Raw genomic sequence first — 15,186 nt, 5'->3', positions numbered from 1 at the left:
TCTGGGGGACAGGAGAGGAAAGATTACCCAAAGCTTATTTTATTATTTTCATTTATTATATTTGTATATTGCCTTATACCTGCAGGTCTCAGGGCGGATGCAACATAAAATCACAATTAAAAAACCCAAAATACAGTCATAGCTTGTGTTGTGTTTGCTTCAGGTTGAGCATTTTCAGGTTGCGTCCTGCGGTGACCCAGAAGTACCGGAAAGGGTTACTTCCGGGTTTCGCCGCTCGCACATGCGCAGACGCTCAAAATGATGTCACGTGCATGCGCAGAAGCGGCAAATCGCAACACGCGCAGACGCGGGTTGCATTCTTCTCATGTTGCGAACAGAGCTCTGGAACGGATCCCGTTCGCAACGAGAGCTACCACTATACATAATAAAAGTAAAAAACAAAAATAACTCCCCCAACACATTTTAAAAGGCCATTGGATGTCAAGAAATAGCAGTGCCAAGGATACTTTGAGAAGGAAAATGTGTTTTGTAGGGATGGTGTACATCAGGGGTCAGCAAACTTTTTCAGCAGGGGGCCGGTCCACTGTAACCTCAGACCATGTGGGGGGGGGGGGGCCAGACTATATTTTGAAAAAAAAAATGAACGAATTCCTATGCCTCACAAATGCATTTTAAATAAAAGCACACATTCTATTCATGTAAAAACACAAGGGAGGCCCCACAAATAAACCAGAGATGCATTCTACTCATGTAAAAACATGCTGATTCCTAGACCGTCCGTGGGCCGGATTTAGAAGGCGATTGGGCCGGATCCGGCCCCGGGGCCTTAGTTTGCCTACCCATGGTGTACATAGTCAAGGAAGCGTGCTGATTCCAAGTTCACTCACTCCAGTGTAACAAGATTATTTGAAAACATTTCTACTTAAGAGTAAAGGAATGAGATGAGAGGGAGGAGTGTCTGCATGGGTAGGGTAACATTTAAATCTGTTTCCCCATTCATGTAGCTTATTGCCATACTCAGGTCATTGGGTTTGGGATCATTGTCTTAATTATGGGCACAAAATAAGCGTTTAAGCATGTTAAGTTCAAGTTGCGAAAGGGAAGCAGCTGTCTAGACCACGCAGGGTTTCTGAGTGCAGGATCCATATCATGCAGAGAGGGGGAAATGAGAGAGGCTCAGTGGTTGGAAGAAGCTGACACTGGCTGGAGGAAACCAAACACAACACTATCTCTGCATGTTAAATCTTCTTATTCTAGTTGTCTTCTTATTCTAATTGATGAAGAACGGGTCCGTAGCTAAGTATTAAATATTTTCATCCCGATGACCCTTAAGGGAATGAGGTAACTGCAGCAACTTCCTGCCCCGTCCATTAAAATGGAAAAATATAAAGAAGAGAAACGGACTCCTGTGCAGCTCGGATAATCCCTTTAAACTATGATCTATGTTTTAGGTTGTATTTAGGTGATATCACCATGGATGTCTTTTACTAATTTATAAGCAGAGGGCGATATTTATGTTACAAATTTATTGTAATGTATGATGTTGGTCCTTTGTTTTTTATTTTGCTTTGGTTCTTGTCTGCTGTTTGTAAGTTTTTGGCGGTTTTAAATTTGGAGGTTTAAGTACATTATGTTGGTATGGGAAACTGTCGTGTGATGGGCCAATGGCCGTAATAAAGATCAATACAATACAATATACAGTGGAACCTTGGGAAGGGAAGGGAGTTTGGACTTGATACCCCGCCTTTCACTCCCCTTAAAGAGTCTTAAAGCGGCTAACAATCTCCTTTCCCTTCCTCCCCCACAACAAACACCCTGTGAGGTGAGTGAGGCTGAGAGACTTCAAAGAAGTGTGACTAGCCCAAGGTCACCCAGCAGCTGCATGTGGAGGAGCGGGGAATCGAACCCGGTTCACCAGATAACGAGACCACTTCTCTTAACCACTATACCACACTGGCTCTCGGGTTACGGTGGGGATCCGTTCCAGAGGCCCTGCCGCAACCTGAAAACGACACAACCCAAATCAGCACTTCTGCGCATGTGTGGTGCGATTTAGCACTTCTGCGCGTACACGAACAGCGCGATCCCAGAAGTAACCCATTCCGATTCTTCCGGGTTTGCACCAGTCGCAACCCGAGGGTAACGTAAGTCGGAGGTGACATTACCTGAAGCTCCACTGTATACAAATTTTGCCATACTAGAACTAGGGGTGGGCGATATATCATCCAAAACTGTATCCAAGTCCATATCATGATATCAGTTTCATATCCTTTGACCTGGCAATATATTGCGAATCATGATGTGTGTGCGCTATCCAAAAATCACAGCGCGGGGAAAAACTGTGAAGCCAGCCAAGGCCTCTACATAGCTGCATCCTTGTTTCAGACATTGTGATATATCAGTATATCGTGATGGTTAGCTGGTGATGGTATCACAATGTTGGAAACCAGCCCTAATAGAACATACACATATCTTTGTATGCCCATTGACCTCCAATGTAGTAGAGCAGTCAGCAAGGAGCAAAAGGGAATTCTGCAACATTTCAAAATCCGCCCAGATTTCAAATTTTTAAAACTTGATGGCAGTATATCATAGAAACATGGAATTTTAGAATTGGAAGGGATCAAAATCTCATCTAGTCTAACCTCCTGCTGTGCGTGAATCTATTGTTCAACGTGGGGTACACACCCGTGTTTCTCAGATTAAGCGTCTCATGCTCTACCAACTGAGCTATTCCATGGCACTTGACCTCAAATTTCATTATCTCCGCTCTAGAGGAAAGGTAAACAGTTAAAACCCACTTTTACTAAATTCTGTTGAAAATAGTGGAACAGATACTGTCCAATATTAATTGCTGGCGAATGCCAGCTGTTAGTAGCTGTCAGATACTGATTGCTTCAGTTATTGGAGCTTGTCAAATACTAACCCTTACTCAAATGAGTTTTAATAAATAAACCGAGTAATTAATAACTAAATCTGCAGATGCCTTCTCTCCTCTGTAAAATTGAAGCGTGGGTGCCTCATCTTAAATGCTTCCTCTCATATGATGTTTGTTAAGATATGTTAAAAACAATTCACTTTCTTTCTTTTTTTAAAAACAGTGTTGCTTAATTTAGTAAATGGATTTTTTTAAAAAAGTGATTCATTAGTAAATTCATTTGTTAAAGGTCGCATGCCTGTTTCTTTTTTTAAAAAATAAGATTTTGTTAAAGCTTTTTCATAATACAATAAGATAAAAGAAACTAATCTAAATAAAAACAAAAACAGAGTGAGAGAGAGAAAAGAAAATACCAAAGGAAAGCCAAAAAATAGAAGGAAAAAAGAGAGGAAAAAGAGGAAAAACAATAGGACTTCTGATTATTTGTCTGTCAGTTACATATGTAAAAGAAATTACTCAAAATATTCACTCTAGAATGACATCCAACTGATCTACTTACTGTTAAGCAATATTTCCCCAATCCTCCAACCCAAATGTGTCAGATTAATTCGTTTTCCTTTTCACACAAGAAGTCCAAAAGAGCTTCTCTAATTACTGTTACTGATAAATATGAGCAATAGTTTTTCTCTAATCAAACATATCAACTTTATCTCCAACAACTTCAGCAACCATTCCTCCATATTAAACAACCGTAAATCTTACAATCTATGTTCACACAAGAGTCTCTCTACATATATTAAAATAATATTCCACAGTCCTTTTCTTATTATGCATTCCTTAATTTGCACCCAATTCCATCACTTCCGTTCCCATTTCCTGTTGTATTTGCCGTGGTTTTCCATCAGGTTGCATCCCTTTCTCTAATGTTACTGCATGCCAGAGTTAGTTATAAGTCAGCTGTCAAGATTCCGGCTGGTAACCTGTCGGATGCTCTCAAATATTGGCTATATACATGCCAGCTGTCAGATACTGTACAGTGTTGAAATAAAAACTATGTTGAAAAGGCTCAGTGAATATTCACACATCTGTTTATTCCTTTGTTTATTTATTGAGAACATTTATATCGCACCATCCCAGCTCGAGACTGAACGAGTCAAAGTGGCAAACAAGTACAGGATATTTTAAAAAGTAAAAAAAAAACAACCAATGAGAAAGCTAACAGCAAAAATATCAGCAAAGCCACAACTGAAAAGTAGAATAGGCAGAATGCGTTGGCCAAGGGAAAAATTCAGGAGGTGTGAAATTCAGAAGCAGTTGAGGAGAGAGAAGAGGAGTTCAGTGATTTTTTTTTATATAATTATTTTTAAATTTGTGTGCCCTTGCTTCTCAATTTGATCCATTTACATGGTTTTATATGTTTTGTGGTATATTATGCATTGTGACATGCCATTATTTTTGTTGATTATACTTTAATAATTCTTTAATGTAATTGTTAAGTGTAAACTGTTTAATTATTATTTGCTGATATTTAATTTTACTGCTTTTATATTCTAAAGGATTATTGAATGCTGCTTTATTTGATATAAATTGATTATTTTAAAGTCATGCTTTTGTTGCTTTTTTGTAATTAGGTGTTTCTTCTGCCTTGTGTATTCAGTCGTACCTTGGAAATTGAATGGAATCTGTTCTGGAAGTCCGTTCGACTTCAAAAACGTTCAAAAGCCAAAGCGTGCCTTCTGATTGGCTGCAGGAAGCTCCTGCAGCCAGTCGGAAGCCACAGAAGCTCCGTCGGATGTCCGACTTCCAAAAGAACGTTCAAAAACCGGAACACTCACTTCCGGATTTTGTTTGTTCTGGAGCTGATTTGGTTGGGAGCCAATGTGTTTGAGATCCAAGGTACGACTGTAGTAGTAATACAGAAAGGTGGTAAACAAACTAAAAGTGAAAAGTGAAATGAAATGAAATGACATGTCACTGCCACAGAAGGATCAAGGGAACTTTCAAAGATGATTCATTATCAAAAATGTACATTATCAAAGATGATTCATTATCAAAAATATATAGAGGAAAATGGAGCCAATTCCTCTCACCTCTGGGCCTTTCACTTTCTAGAGCAGAGATGTAAAAACTGACCCTCCACATCATCTTGGACTACTGCTCCCAGGGTCCCCTTCTATTGGCCGCACTACCCGGGGCTGATGGGAGTTGGAGTCCAGCAACACTTAGATGCTAACAGCTTCGTTGCTCCTTCTTTTCAAGCAACCGAGTCCCTAACACAACAACAACTGGCCCTTAGATTGAGATGATGCTGATTTTCGTAATCCTTTCTTCCTTTCTTCAGGACAAGCATGTTCTGACGGTTGTGATGATAGACAAGATGCTGGAAAAACTGAAGAAATGCAACGAGTTCCTAGAACTGATTCTGAAGGGGCTGAATGAGTATTTAGAAAAGAAGCGCCTCTTCTTTCCCAGATTCTTCTTCTTATCCAATGATGAGTTGCTGGAGATTCTCTCAGAGACCAAAGACCCGACGCGGTATATAGTATTGGTTGATAATTCACCGTAATTCACCTTAACAAAGTTTTCACATGCTATGAGGCAACAATGAACACATAGACAGACAGACACCTGTCCTTATGTATTGAAAACGTTGCCATCCCTCCTGTTGTAGCCCTGACTTTATTTTTCACTACTGTATTTTCTGGCGTATAAGACTACTTTCTAACCCAGGAAAATCTTCTCAAAAGTCGGGGGTCATCTTATACACCGGCTACACCAGCAGCTCCCGCAGCAACTCCCCACCAAAGGACAAAACGACAGCAGATTAAATCAGAGGACGCCAAGCTCTCTATATGAAGCAGAAATACACTTGAAAATTGGCCCCAGAAGCCCCCCGCCAATCACCAGCAACAGAACGACCCTGACTACTCCCGGTAGTAGACCACTAGCAAATTCCACGAGAGTGGCTCAACAAAAGCAGTACCCCCCAAAAAAGCAATAACCGAGTGAAGTTCAGCGACGTCCTAGCGACTGAGGAAGTGAGCCAAAGAGGAAGCCCTCCGGCTCACTCCTCTGTTTAAACGGACCCGACCACGCGCCCCCCCCCCCAGCCACTGGGAAGTGGAGTGGATTTCTGAGCCGGACTGGAGACTGTTTTTTTAATTTTTTATTTGGTGTGCGTTGGAAGAGGGGTAGTCTTATACGGCGAGTATATCCCAAACTGGAAAAGTTGGGGGTCGTCTTATACACCCAGTCATCTTATACGCCAGAAAATACGGTACTTTGTCTCCTGTGTCCCCTTCACAACAGGGGTAGGAAACCTTTTTCCAACTGAGGGCCACACTCCCTCCTGGGGCAAGCTTCTGGGGTCCACATGCCACTGATGAGTCAGGCAAAAGTGGAAAGAGCAACATATGTAAATTTCAGCTTTGTACAATGGGCTACTTTCTCCATAAACTCTTACATCCTTCTCTGTCATCCATCCAGGGAAACAAGATACGTGATCCCTTGGCGGGGAGGCAAACTGAGGCAGGGTGCGCGGGGTTCACGAGCGGAGCAGGTCCATGGGATTTCTGTAGATTTCGACACTTTGGATCATGATCTGGATTCGGATCCAGAGTGGATTGGAATGGGTCTAATCCCAGTTTACAAATGGGATTGTGTGTGTGATCATACACTGACCTAGGCACAAATATAGATGGTGCTGACCTTTAAAGCCCTAAACGGCCTCGGTCCAGTATATCTGAAGGAGCGTCTCCACCCCCATCGTTCTACCTTCTGGCGGTTCCCTCATTGCGAGAAGCCAAGTTACAGGGAACCAGGCATAGGGCCTTCTCGGTAGTGGCGCCTGCCCTGTGGAACGCCCTCCCACCAGATGTCAAAGAGAACAACAACTACCAGACTTTTAGAGGACATCTGAAGGCAGCCCTGTTTAGGGAAGCTTTTAATGTTTGATGTATTACAGTATTTTAATATTTTTTTGGAAGCCGCCCAGAGTGGCTGGGGAAGCCCAGCCAGATGGGCGGGGTATAAATAATAAATTATTATTATTATTATTATTATTATTATTATTATTATTATTAAATATAGATGCTCTGCACCCTAGATTTTGCAGATGAGATTCCATGGATTTAGAACTTGGACTCTGTGTGTGGAGGTTCTATTGTAAATGTGAAGTCAAACATGCAACCATGGGGGGTATGCTACAGGATGGATGGGGGGCATCTTAGGCCCCCCCGAGGGGGGGCAGAAGCATCTCTCCAGATCTTTGTTTGTTTGTTTGTATTGAATTTATATACCGCCTTGTATCTGGGGGTCTCAGGGCGGTTCACAGAATAAAATCAAGACATAAAACCACAAAATACATAATGTAGTGGTACCACGGGTTAAGAACTTAATTCGTTCTGGAGATCCGTTCTTAACCTGAAACTGTTCTTAACCTGAAGCACCACTTTAGCTAATGGGGCCTCCTGCTGCTGCTGCGCCGCCAGAGCACAATTTCTATTCTCATCCTGAAGCAAAGTTCTTAACCCGAGATACTATTTCTGGTTTAGCGGAGTCTGCAACCTGAAGTGTATGTAACCTGAAGCGTATCTAACCCGAGGTACCACTGTAAAAATAAAAATAACAACCCAATAGCTTGCCCCCCCAAAAAAACACATTTTAAAAGGGCATAGGATGTAAATCAAATCAACCAAAGACCTGGTTAAAAAGGAACGTTTTTGTCTGGCGCTTAAAGGTGTATAATGAAGGCGCCAGGCGAACGTCCCTGGGGAGAGCATTCCACAGATGGGGAGCCACTGCAGAGAAGGCCCTGTTCTCATGTTGCCACCCTCCAAACCTCTTGAGGAGGAGGCACTTGAAGAGGGGCCTCAGAAGGTGATCTCAGGGTCCAGATGGGTTCATATGGGAAGAGGCGATCCTTGAAGTATTGCGGTCTTGAGCCGTTTAAAACTTTATAGGTCAAAACCAGCACCTTGAATTGGGCCCAGAAACTAACTGGTATCCAATGCAGTCGGACCAGGATTGGGGTAATATGCTCAAACCGTCTTGCTGCGGTGAGCAACCTGGCCACTGAATTCTGCACCAGCTGAAGTTTCTGAATCTTCAGAGGCAACTCTATGTATAACGCATTGCAGTAATCTAACCTTGAGGTTACCAGAACATAGACAACAGTAGTTAGGCTATCCCTGCCCAGATAGGGGCGTCCGAAGCTGATGGAAGGCACACTGAGCCACTGCCCATTGGCTTTGCCCATTCTTCAGCTCACATGTCTCACCAGCTCTTTTCTGCACTATCCTTGAATGCTGCTATGTGTCCTCTAATTCTGATAATACGTGGTTAGAGGCGTGTATACAGTGGTACCTCGGGTTAAGAACTTAATTCATTCTGGAGGTCCGTTCTTAACCTGAAACTGTTCTTAACCTGAGGTACCTATGGTGAGAGTCAGAACTTACAGGGTTAAGAAGTTCTGAGTGACGTCTCACATTCTTGGAGGCGTGTTTAGAACACTGGGAGTGTTCAGTATCTCTGAGAGAGAGAGAGAGACACACACAGTGTGAGTTCAGCTCCGGTTTGGAACGTACCGGGAAAATGAGTTGCGTGTCACCGGGATTTACGATCTGATGATTTGTACGAGATTAAAGCTCTTTGTAAGATAAGGAAGACACCGAGCGTCTGCCTGATTTATTGAGCACACAAGGCTATCATTGGCTCTTACTTCTGTCGCTGTGCTTAAGCTCTGCTAACTGCAGCTGGAAGTCCGGAGCAGCAGACACACGCAGGGAAGCGTGTGGGCTCCACGGAGGGCAAGCGAAGCTGCCAATAAATTTCTCCAAAGTACCATTTTAGCTAATGGGGCCTCCCGCTGCCGCCATGCGATTTCTGTTCTCATTCTGAAGCAAAGTTCTTAACCCGAGGTACTATTTCTGGGTTCGCGGAGTCTGTAACCTGAAGTGTCTGTAACCCGAGGTACCATTGTATAGATGGCATTGTTTTGTGGCTGGAATGTAGCTCCTCTCTCTTTTTCTGCTGGCCGCGGCCACCTCTTGCACATGGCTATTGGAAGGTTTCAGCACAAAAGGAATGTGCTGGAAAAGTTTCTCTGTCCCTACTTATAGGAAGTGGGCAGCGCTAACAGAAGACTCTTGATCCTTGTATAGGTTGAAAGTCTATACAAGACTGATGGTGTGAAGCAGTCAGGCCTTCGGCACGAATAGCTGTCTGACAAATTGGTCAGAAGGATGGTTATTGATCACAGTGATAAAATAACATTGGGTGGCTATCTTAATGCACAACACCTCTACACACACACACACACACACCAAAAAATGTGAAATGAAAAATGCACGAAATAATTTTATGTGTTAGGCAGCAAGGTAGATTTTTCGAAGTTACCTACTATTCCTGGTACATTCTAGCTATTTGCTGGAAATTTTCTAGGACTGTTCCAGTAGATGCTTATTTCCATGTTCAACATGTTTCAGAGAGAATTTACAGCAAATGGTACAGTATTTAATATGCAGAGTGTATTGTTTGTGAGACTGATAAATGGGGATGAAAAATGCTCTCTGTGGATAGAAGAAACTGCTCTGACTCATTGAGATAGTGTGAGGCTATTAATCTAAATATACAACACACAAACAACTTGTTCTTTGAAGGCGTCATAACTTGTTGTTTAATGCACCGTTTGTTTCTTAATTCCCCTCTTTCTTATTTCTGCAGGGTGAAGCCTCACTTGAAAAAGTGCTTTGAAGGAATTGCTAGTGTGGAATTTACCGAAGTCTTGGATATCACGCACATGAAAAGCAGCGAAGGAGAAGTCATAGCCCTCATTAACACAATATCAACAGCTAAAGCTAGAGGTCAAGTGGAAAAATGGCTAGTTGAACTGGAAGCAGCGATGGTCAACTCCATCCACAAGGTAACATATATCACATTTGGGTAAACGCCAAACAAATAGATAAAGCTAAACTACAATAAGGGCAGGGATTAACATTCCAGCTTAACCAAGTGAAGGGAGATGTATAAATTTAATAAATAAAAACAATAAAAGCAAAAAAGGAGTGTTAACTCGCGTTAAATACATCAGCCAGATTAAATCAAATAAACAAGAAATATTCGGTGTTATGTTGGAGGGGATGGCAGGAAACAGGGAATTATGTTCACATGTGGTGGGGGTGTAAATATGTACAATTTTGGGGGCAAAGGGTGTTTAAAGAGATAACAGAAATCACTGGGTTAAAGCTGACCGAAAGTCCAGAGGTAGCATTATTATCAATTTACGATGGGGTTTTGCAGGCTGTGAAGGAGTTGCTTACAAATTTATTGACACGAATTATTAGAGCTAGGAAGTGGAAGGGGCAAGCAGAAAACAAAATGGAAGAATGGTATAAAGAGGTGTGGGATATAGCTATTAACGATAAATTAACACGTGCCATTAAGGTAAGACGGGGAATACGCAGGGGAAATGATTTTGAGGAGATATAGAGGGTGTTTGTAGAAGATGTACTGTTAAAATGGAAAGGGGTCAAACCATCGCAAGAGGTGTTGAAATTTTGGGAGGTTGGATAGTTACAATGGAATGGCCTCGGTGGTGGGGTGCACATTTTTATTTTTATTTGTTTATGTTTATTGCTTTGTAAAAAAACATTCAACAGACTGAATAACCCCTGATCTTAACCAGGGGTTCATCTCTTTCATCTATAGCAGCTCACTCATTCCCTCTCTGTCTCTCACACAAAAGAGGCCTCTACTCTGTGCCAACTCAGTGGCTGTTAAGCATCTTGAAACCTTTCACCAACTCCTCAATCCCTCTGGGCTCTCATCCTGAGCGTTGTGAATCTTTGCCAACAAACACCTACAGCAGAAACATCCCTCATTTTCATAGTAGCAACGGAGCAAAAAAATACAAACACAGAACGGAAAGAAGGGAGAAATAAGCCATGGCTGGTGTTTTTCCCCTTTTCCTGGTCCTGACACACTCCCCACAAGTAGGGCTATGCAATATCTGGTTTTTAATATCGTGATACAGTGATTCCTTGGGTTAAGAACTTAATTCATTCTGGAGGTCTGTTCTTAACTTGAAACTGTTCTTAACCTGAAGCACCACTTTAGCTAATGGGGCCTCCTCCTGCTGCCATGCTGCCGGAGCCCGATTTTTGTTCTCATCCTGAAGAAAAGTTCTTAACCCAAGGTAATATTTCTGGGTTAGCGGAGTCTGTAACCTGAAGCGTATGTAACCTGAGGTACCAATGTATATCACCAGCTGAACACTGTGATATACTGATGCAGTCGCACCTTGGTTTTCAAACAGCCTAGTTCTTGAACATTTTGGCTCCCAAACGATCGAAACCCAGAAGTGAGCGTTCTGGTTTCTGAAAGTTCTTTTGGAAGCTGAATGTCCGACGGGGCTTCCGCGGCTTCCGATTGGCTGCAGCAGCTTTGGTTTCTGAACGTTTTGGAAGTCGAAGGGACTTCCGGAACGGATTAAGTTCGAGAACCAAGGTACCGCTGTATGTCTTTTGCTTGTCATAGAGTCATAGAATTGTTTGGTTGGAAGGGACCACGAGGGTCATCTAGTCCAACTCCCTTTTGCCCAAATGTTTTTCTGGAATTTTAGATCACAAATATTACAGACTGGTAATGGTGAACCCTTTCTGCTAGCAGAGGGGCTGAGTTCTGCCTGATATTGGGGGAGGGGGCTCGTTGTGTGTGTGTAACGCCACTTGTGCGACACACATGTGTGACGCCACACACGTCGGGAGGAGTCCGTGTACCCTGCTGCCGCCGCAGGGAGACCTGGCAGGGCCCCTCAAGATGGGGGGGGAGCGTGCTCAGCCCCATCCCCACATACTTGGGGGGGGGGCTGAGATGTCCGCAGCCCCATAGAGTTGGTGCCTATGTCTGTTAATTATCTGGCCCAATAGCAGCAGCTGTTTTAAGTTTTTGAAAATGTGTACAGGTGAAACTCAGAAAATTAGAATATCGTGGAAAAGTTCATTATTTCAGTAATTCAACTTAAAAGGTGAAACTAATATATGAGATAGACTCATGACATGGCTCCCCAAATCAACACAGACTGTGGAAACTTCACATTGGACTTCAAGCATCTGGCATTGTGTGCCTCTCCATTCTTCCTCCAGACTCTGGGTCCTCGGTTTCCAAATGAGATGCAAAAGCTGCTCTCATCAGAAAATAGATTTGGGGAGCCATGTCATCAGCTGGTGTTGGCCCACTGTGTTTAATTAAGTCCAGGGTCAACGCAGCCATCTACCAGGAGATTTTGGAGCACTTCATGCTTCCTTCCACAGACGAGCTTTATGGGGATGCTGATTTCATTTTCCAGCAGGACTTTGGCACCTACCCACACTGCCAAAAGTACCAAAACCTGGTTCAATGCCCATGGGATTACTGTGCTTGATTGGCCAGCAAACTCGCCTGACCTGAACCTCATAGAGAATCTATGGGGCATTGCCAAGAGAAAGATGAGAGACATGAGACCGAGCAATGCAGAAGAGCTGAAGGCTGCTATTGAAGCTTCCTGGTCTTCCATAACACCTCAGCAGTGCCACAGGCTGATAGCATCCATGCCACGCCACATTGAGGCAGTAATTGATGCAAAAGGGGCCCAAACCAAGTACTGAGTACATGTGTATGCTTCTACTTCTCAGAGGTCCAATATTGCTCTATTTGCAGTCCTTGTTTTGCTGATTTCATTTAATATTCTAATTTTCTGAGATTGTTAATTTGGGGTTTTCATCAGCTGTATGCCATGAACATCACAATTATAACAAATAAAGGCTTGAGATATCTCGCGTTGCATGTCATGAGTCTATCTCATATATTAGTTTCACTTTTTAAGTTGAATTACTGAAATAAATGAACTTTTCCACGATATTCTAATTTTCTGAGTTTCACCTCTACATGCATGTGAATTGGACTGTTGCACTCAGAGAGGGCCTGATCCACAGTGGAGGCTGTTGGTGTGGTGTAGCAGAGGACTCAAGGAGCCCCTATGTTATGCTGGCTCAAGGCCTCTGTGGGCAATCAGGGATCCATAAACAGAGACTTCAGGAAGTCTCTTGGAAGAAATACACAGTGCAAAATTTGCTCTCTATCCATTAAAGGAGAAGGGGAAGTTGCTCAGTCTGAATCAATGCATCCTGCTAGTACGTGATAATCAGAGCACAAGTACTGTGGCTCCCCCTGACAAATTTACAGCCCAGTAGTATTTCCCATGAATTGGTTAACAGTGAAGGAAAAAAACAAAACAAAAACTACAGTGCTAACGAAGTTTTATTGGAGCTGCAGCAAGAATAGCAAATGAAAGACAATTTCTGTGGGGTTTGCTGACAGCGTGCCACAGGATAAATACAGCCTGATTAAAAATGGTCAATTGGCAGCTTTCTTTTCTGAATCTGTTTTTGATGAAGCTCACTTCATTTGCTCTCTTGGTCTGTTTTCGGCATCCTTCCCTATTGTAGTTTTTATAGGGCACTTTACTCCAATTCTCGTGGCTCAATGCTTAGACTGAAAAGCGTCGTTGAACGTGCTAATCTTTAAACACGTGATTGCACTCCTTTTGTGTACAATCAAGGCTAGAACAGGCTTCCAAACAACCCTTCCAGTGCACTTAGAGGTGGAAGTTGATTTGTTCCTCTCAGAGTGAAGGGAGAGCAATCTTCTTAAATTCAGGTGCTCAGAACCATGCGCAAGCTGCAAAGGGACGCCATGTTTGCATTTTGTAAGATGTTGATCTGGTTCAGATGCTTGCTTGAGCTGAAGGGAGGAATAATAATAATAATAATAATAATAATAATAATAATAATTTATTTATACCCCGCCCATCTGGCTGAGTTTCCCCAGCCACTCTGGGCGGCTTCCAATCAAGTGTTTAAAACAACACAGCATTAAATATTAAAAACTTCCCTAAACAGGGCTGCCTTCAGATGTCTTTTAAAAAGAAGATAGCTACTTATTTCTTTCACATCTGAAGGGAGGGCGTTCCACAGGGCGGGCGCCACTACCGAGAAGGCCCTCTGTCTGGTTCCCTGTAACCTCACTTCTTGCAATGAGGGAACCACCAGAAGGCCCTCGGTGCTGGATCTCAGTGTCCGGGCTGAGCGAAGGGGGTGATGCAATTTAGGCATTATGGAGTGCCAAGGTAATAACTCTGTGTGGCAGAGATTAGGCTGCGAGAATTTTAGCACTGCTTTCTTCCCTCTAGCTGTAAATCTGGGCTTTCCTTTCATATCCACTTGGTTTTTCTCTGACACATTTCCTTACCTTCAGGTGATTGGTTTTGCGATAGAAGCCTACCCAAAATCTCTCCGTATAAACTGGGTAAGGGATTGGCCTGGACAAACAGTTCTGTGTGTATCCCAGACTTTCTGGACCTTGGAGGTCCAAACAGCTATTAAAAATGGCCAGCAGGTAAGCATATATTTTTAACCACATCATCTGGGAAAATGGGGCTCACCAGCCTGAGAAGGTAGCTTGTCTAGGAGAAGGAAAACTCCACTGCCTTGTGGGAAATAGGGATGCAGGAGAAATTCGCTTTGACTCGTATTTTAATGCAAGCCTACCTAATTCGCACTACCTAGGACAATACAGGAACTGAAAAGCAGCTCTCCACCGAAATCCGAAATCCGCACTTCTCTGAACGTTAGAATGCAGCTCTTCTACCAAATAATGCATACAGAAATGTGTAAATTAGGGGGACACGTTCATAATAATTCAGCAGAGAACATACAAAATGCATTATGTTATGGGAAATTGCTTGCAAAGATGTGTATATCATTAGTCAAAATTGCATCTATAAAATTTATATTAGGAGAAATGTGATTAAAACTCCGATGATTTTTTGTGCAGACAAAAAAGCCAAACAAAATAATAATGTCAAACAAAAATAATAATGTCAAAATGTGGTTTAAAAAAATGGAAAACCAAGAGAAATCCCCAATGATCAATTTGTCTATTTCAGTACCAACAAAGCTGGCTCTCTCATTCCCAAACTGTTTTTACAGTAGCATGCAAATATGCAGTACTTCATTTTAAAAACTGCATCACCCTGAGGTTGTGTTATAGATACAAAGCTCTGCCATTATCCCCCCCCCCAGGAAAATGTTTGAACCTGTGGGATAATAGCATTGTAGAGTTGGAAGGGACCACAAGGATGATCTAATCCAGCTTCCTAAGTTGTTTTGAAGTTGCTTTATACTTCAAGCACAAGGGGCTGAATCTCAGGGCCTTTGAATGGAGTTCTCTTAATGCAAAGGGGGCACTCCTGGCACCTGCAAAACAGAAGAGAATGTCTGATTTTCTCACTTGCACAAACTGCAAATTAC

At 42.6% G+C, this 15,186-nt stretch overlaps 1 protein-coding gene and 1 long non-coding RNA gene across 2 annotated transcripts in view; one reads left to right on the top strand and one right to left on the bottom strand.

Moving 5' to 3' along the window:
• The window catches only part of DNAH7 (dynein axonemal heavy chain 7), a 149,559-nt gene that overhangs the window by 38,563 nt on the left and 95,810 nt on the right, over positions 1–15,186 (top strand). Inside the window, exons 19-21 of the mRNA XM_083625443.1 lie at positions 5,181–5,374; positions 9,563–9,761; positions 14,132–14,272. Coding sequence (XP_083481569.1) covers positions 5,181–5,374; positions 9,563–9,761; positions 14,132–14,272 — 534 coding nt within the window. The remainder of the gene's footprint in view (positions 1–5,180; positions 5,375–9,562; positions 9,762–14,131; positions 14,273–15,186) is intronic.
• LOC310743423 overlaps positions 1–15,186 on the bottom strand; it is a 126,992-nt gene that overhangs the window by 78,095 nt on the left and 33,711 nt on the right. The gene's annotated exons all lie outside the window — the stretch shown is intronic.

The sequence above is a fragment of the Podarcis filfolensis genome (assembly GCF_964270895.1).
Source record: "Podarcis filfolensis genome assembly, chromosome: 1".
In the NCBI taxonomy this organism is placed as follows: Eukaryota; Metazoa; Chordata; class Lepidosauria; order Squamata; family Lacertidae; genus Podarcis; species Podarcis filfolensis.
This window is presented reverse-complemented; position numbering and strand designations above follow the sequence as displayed.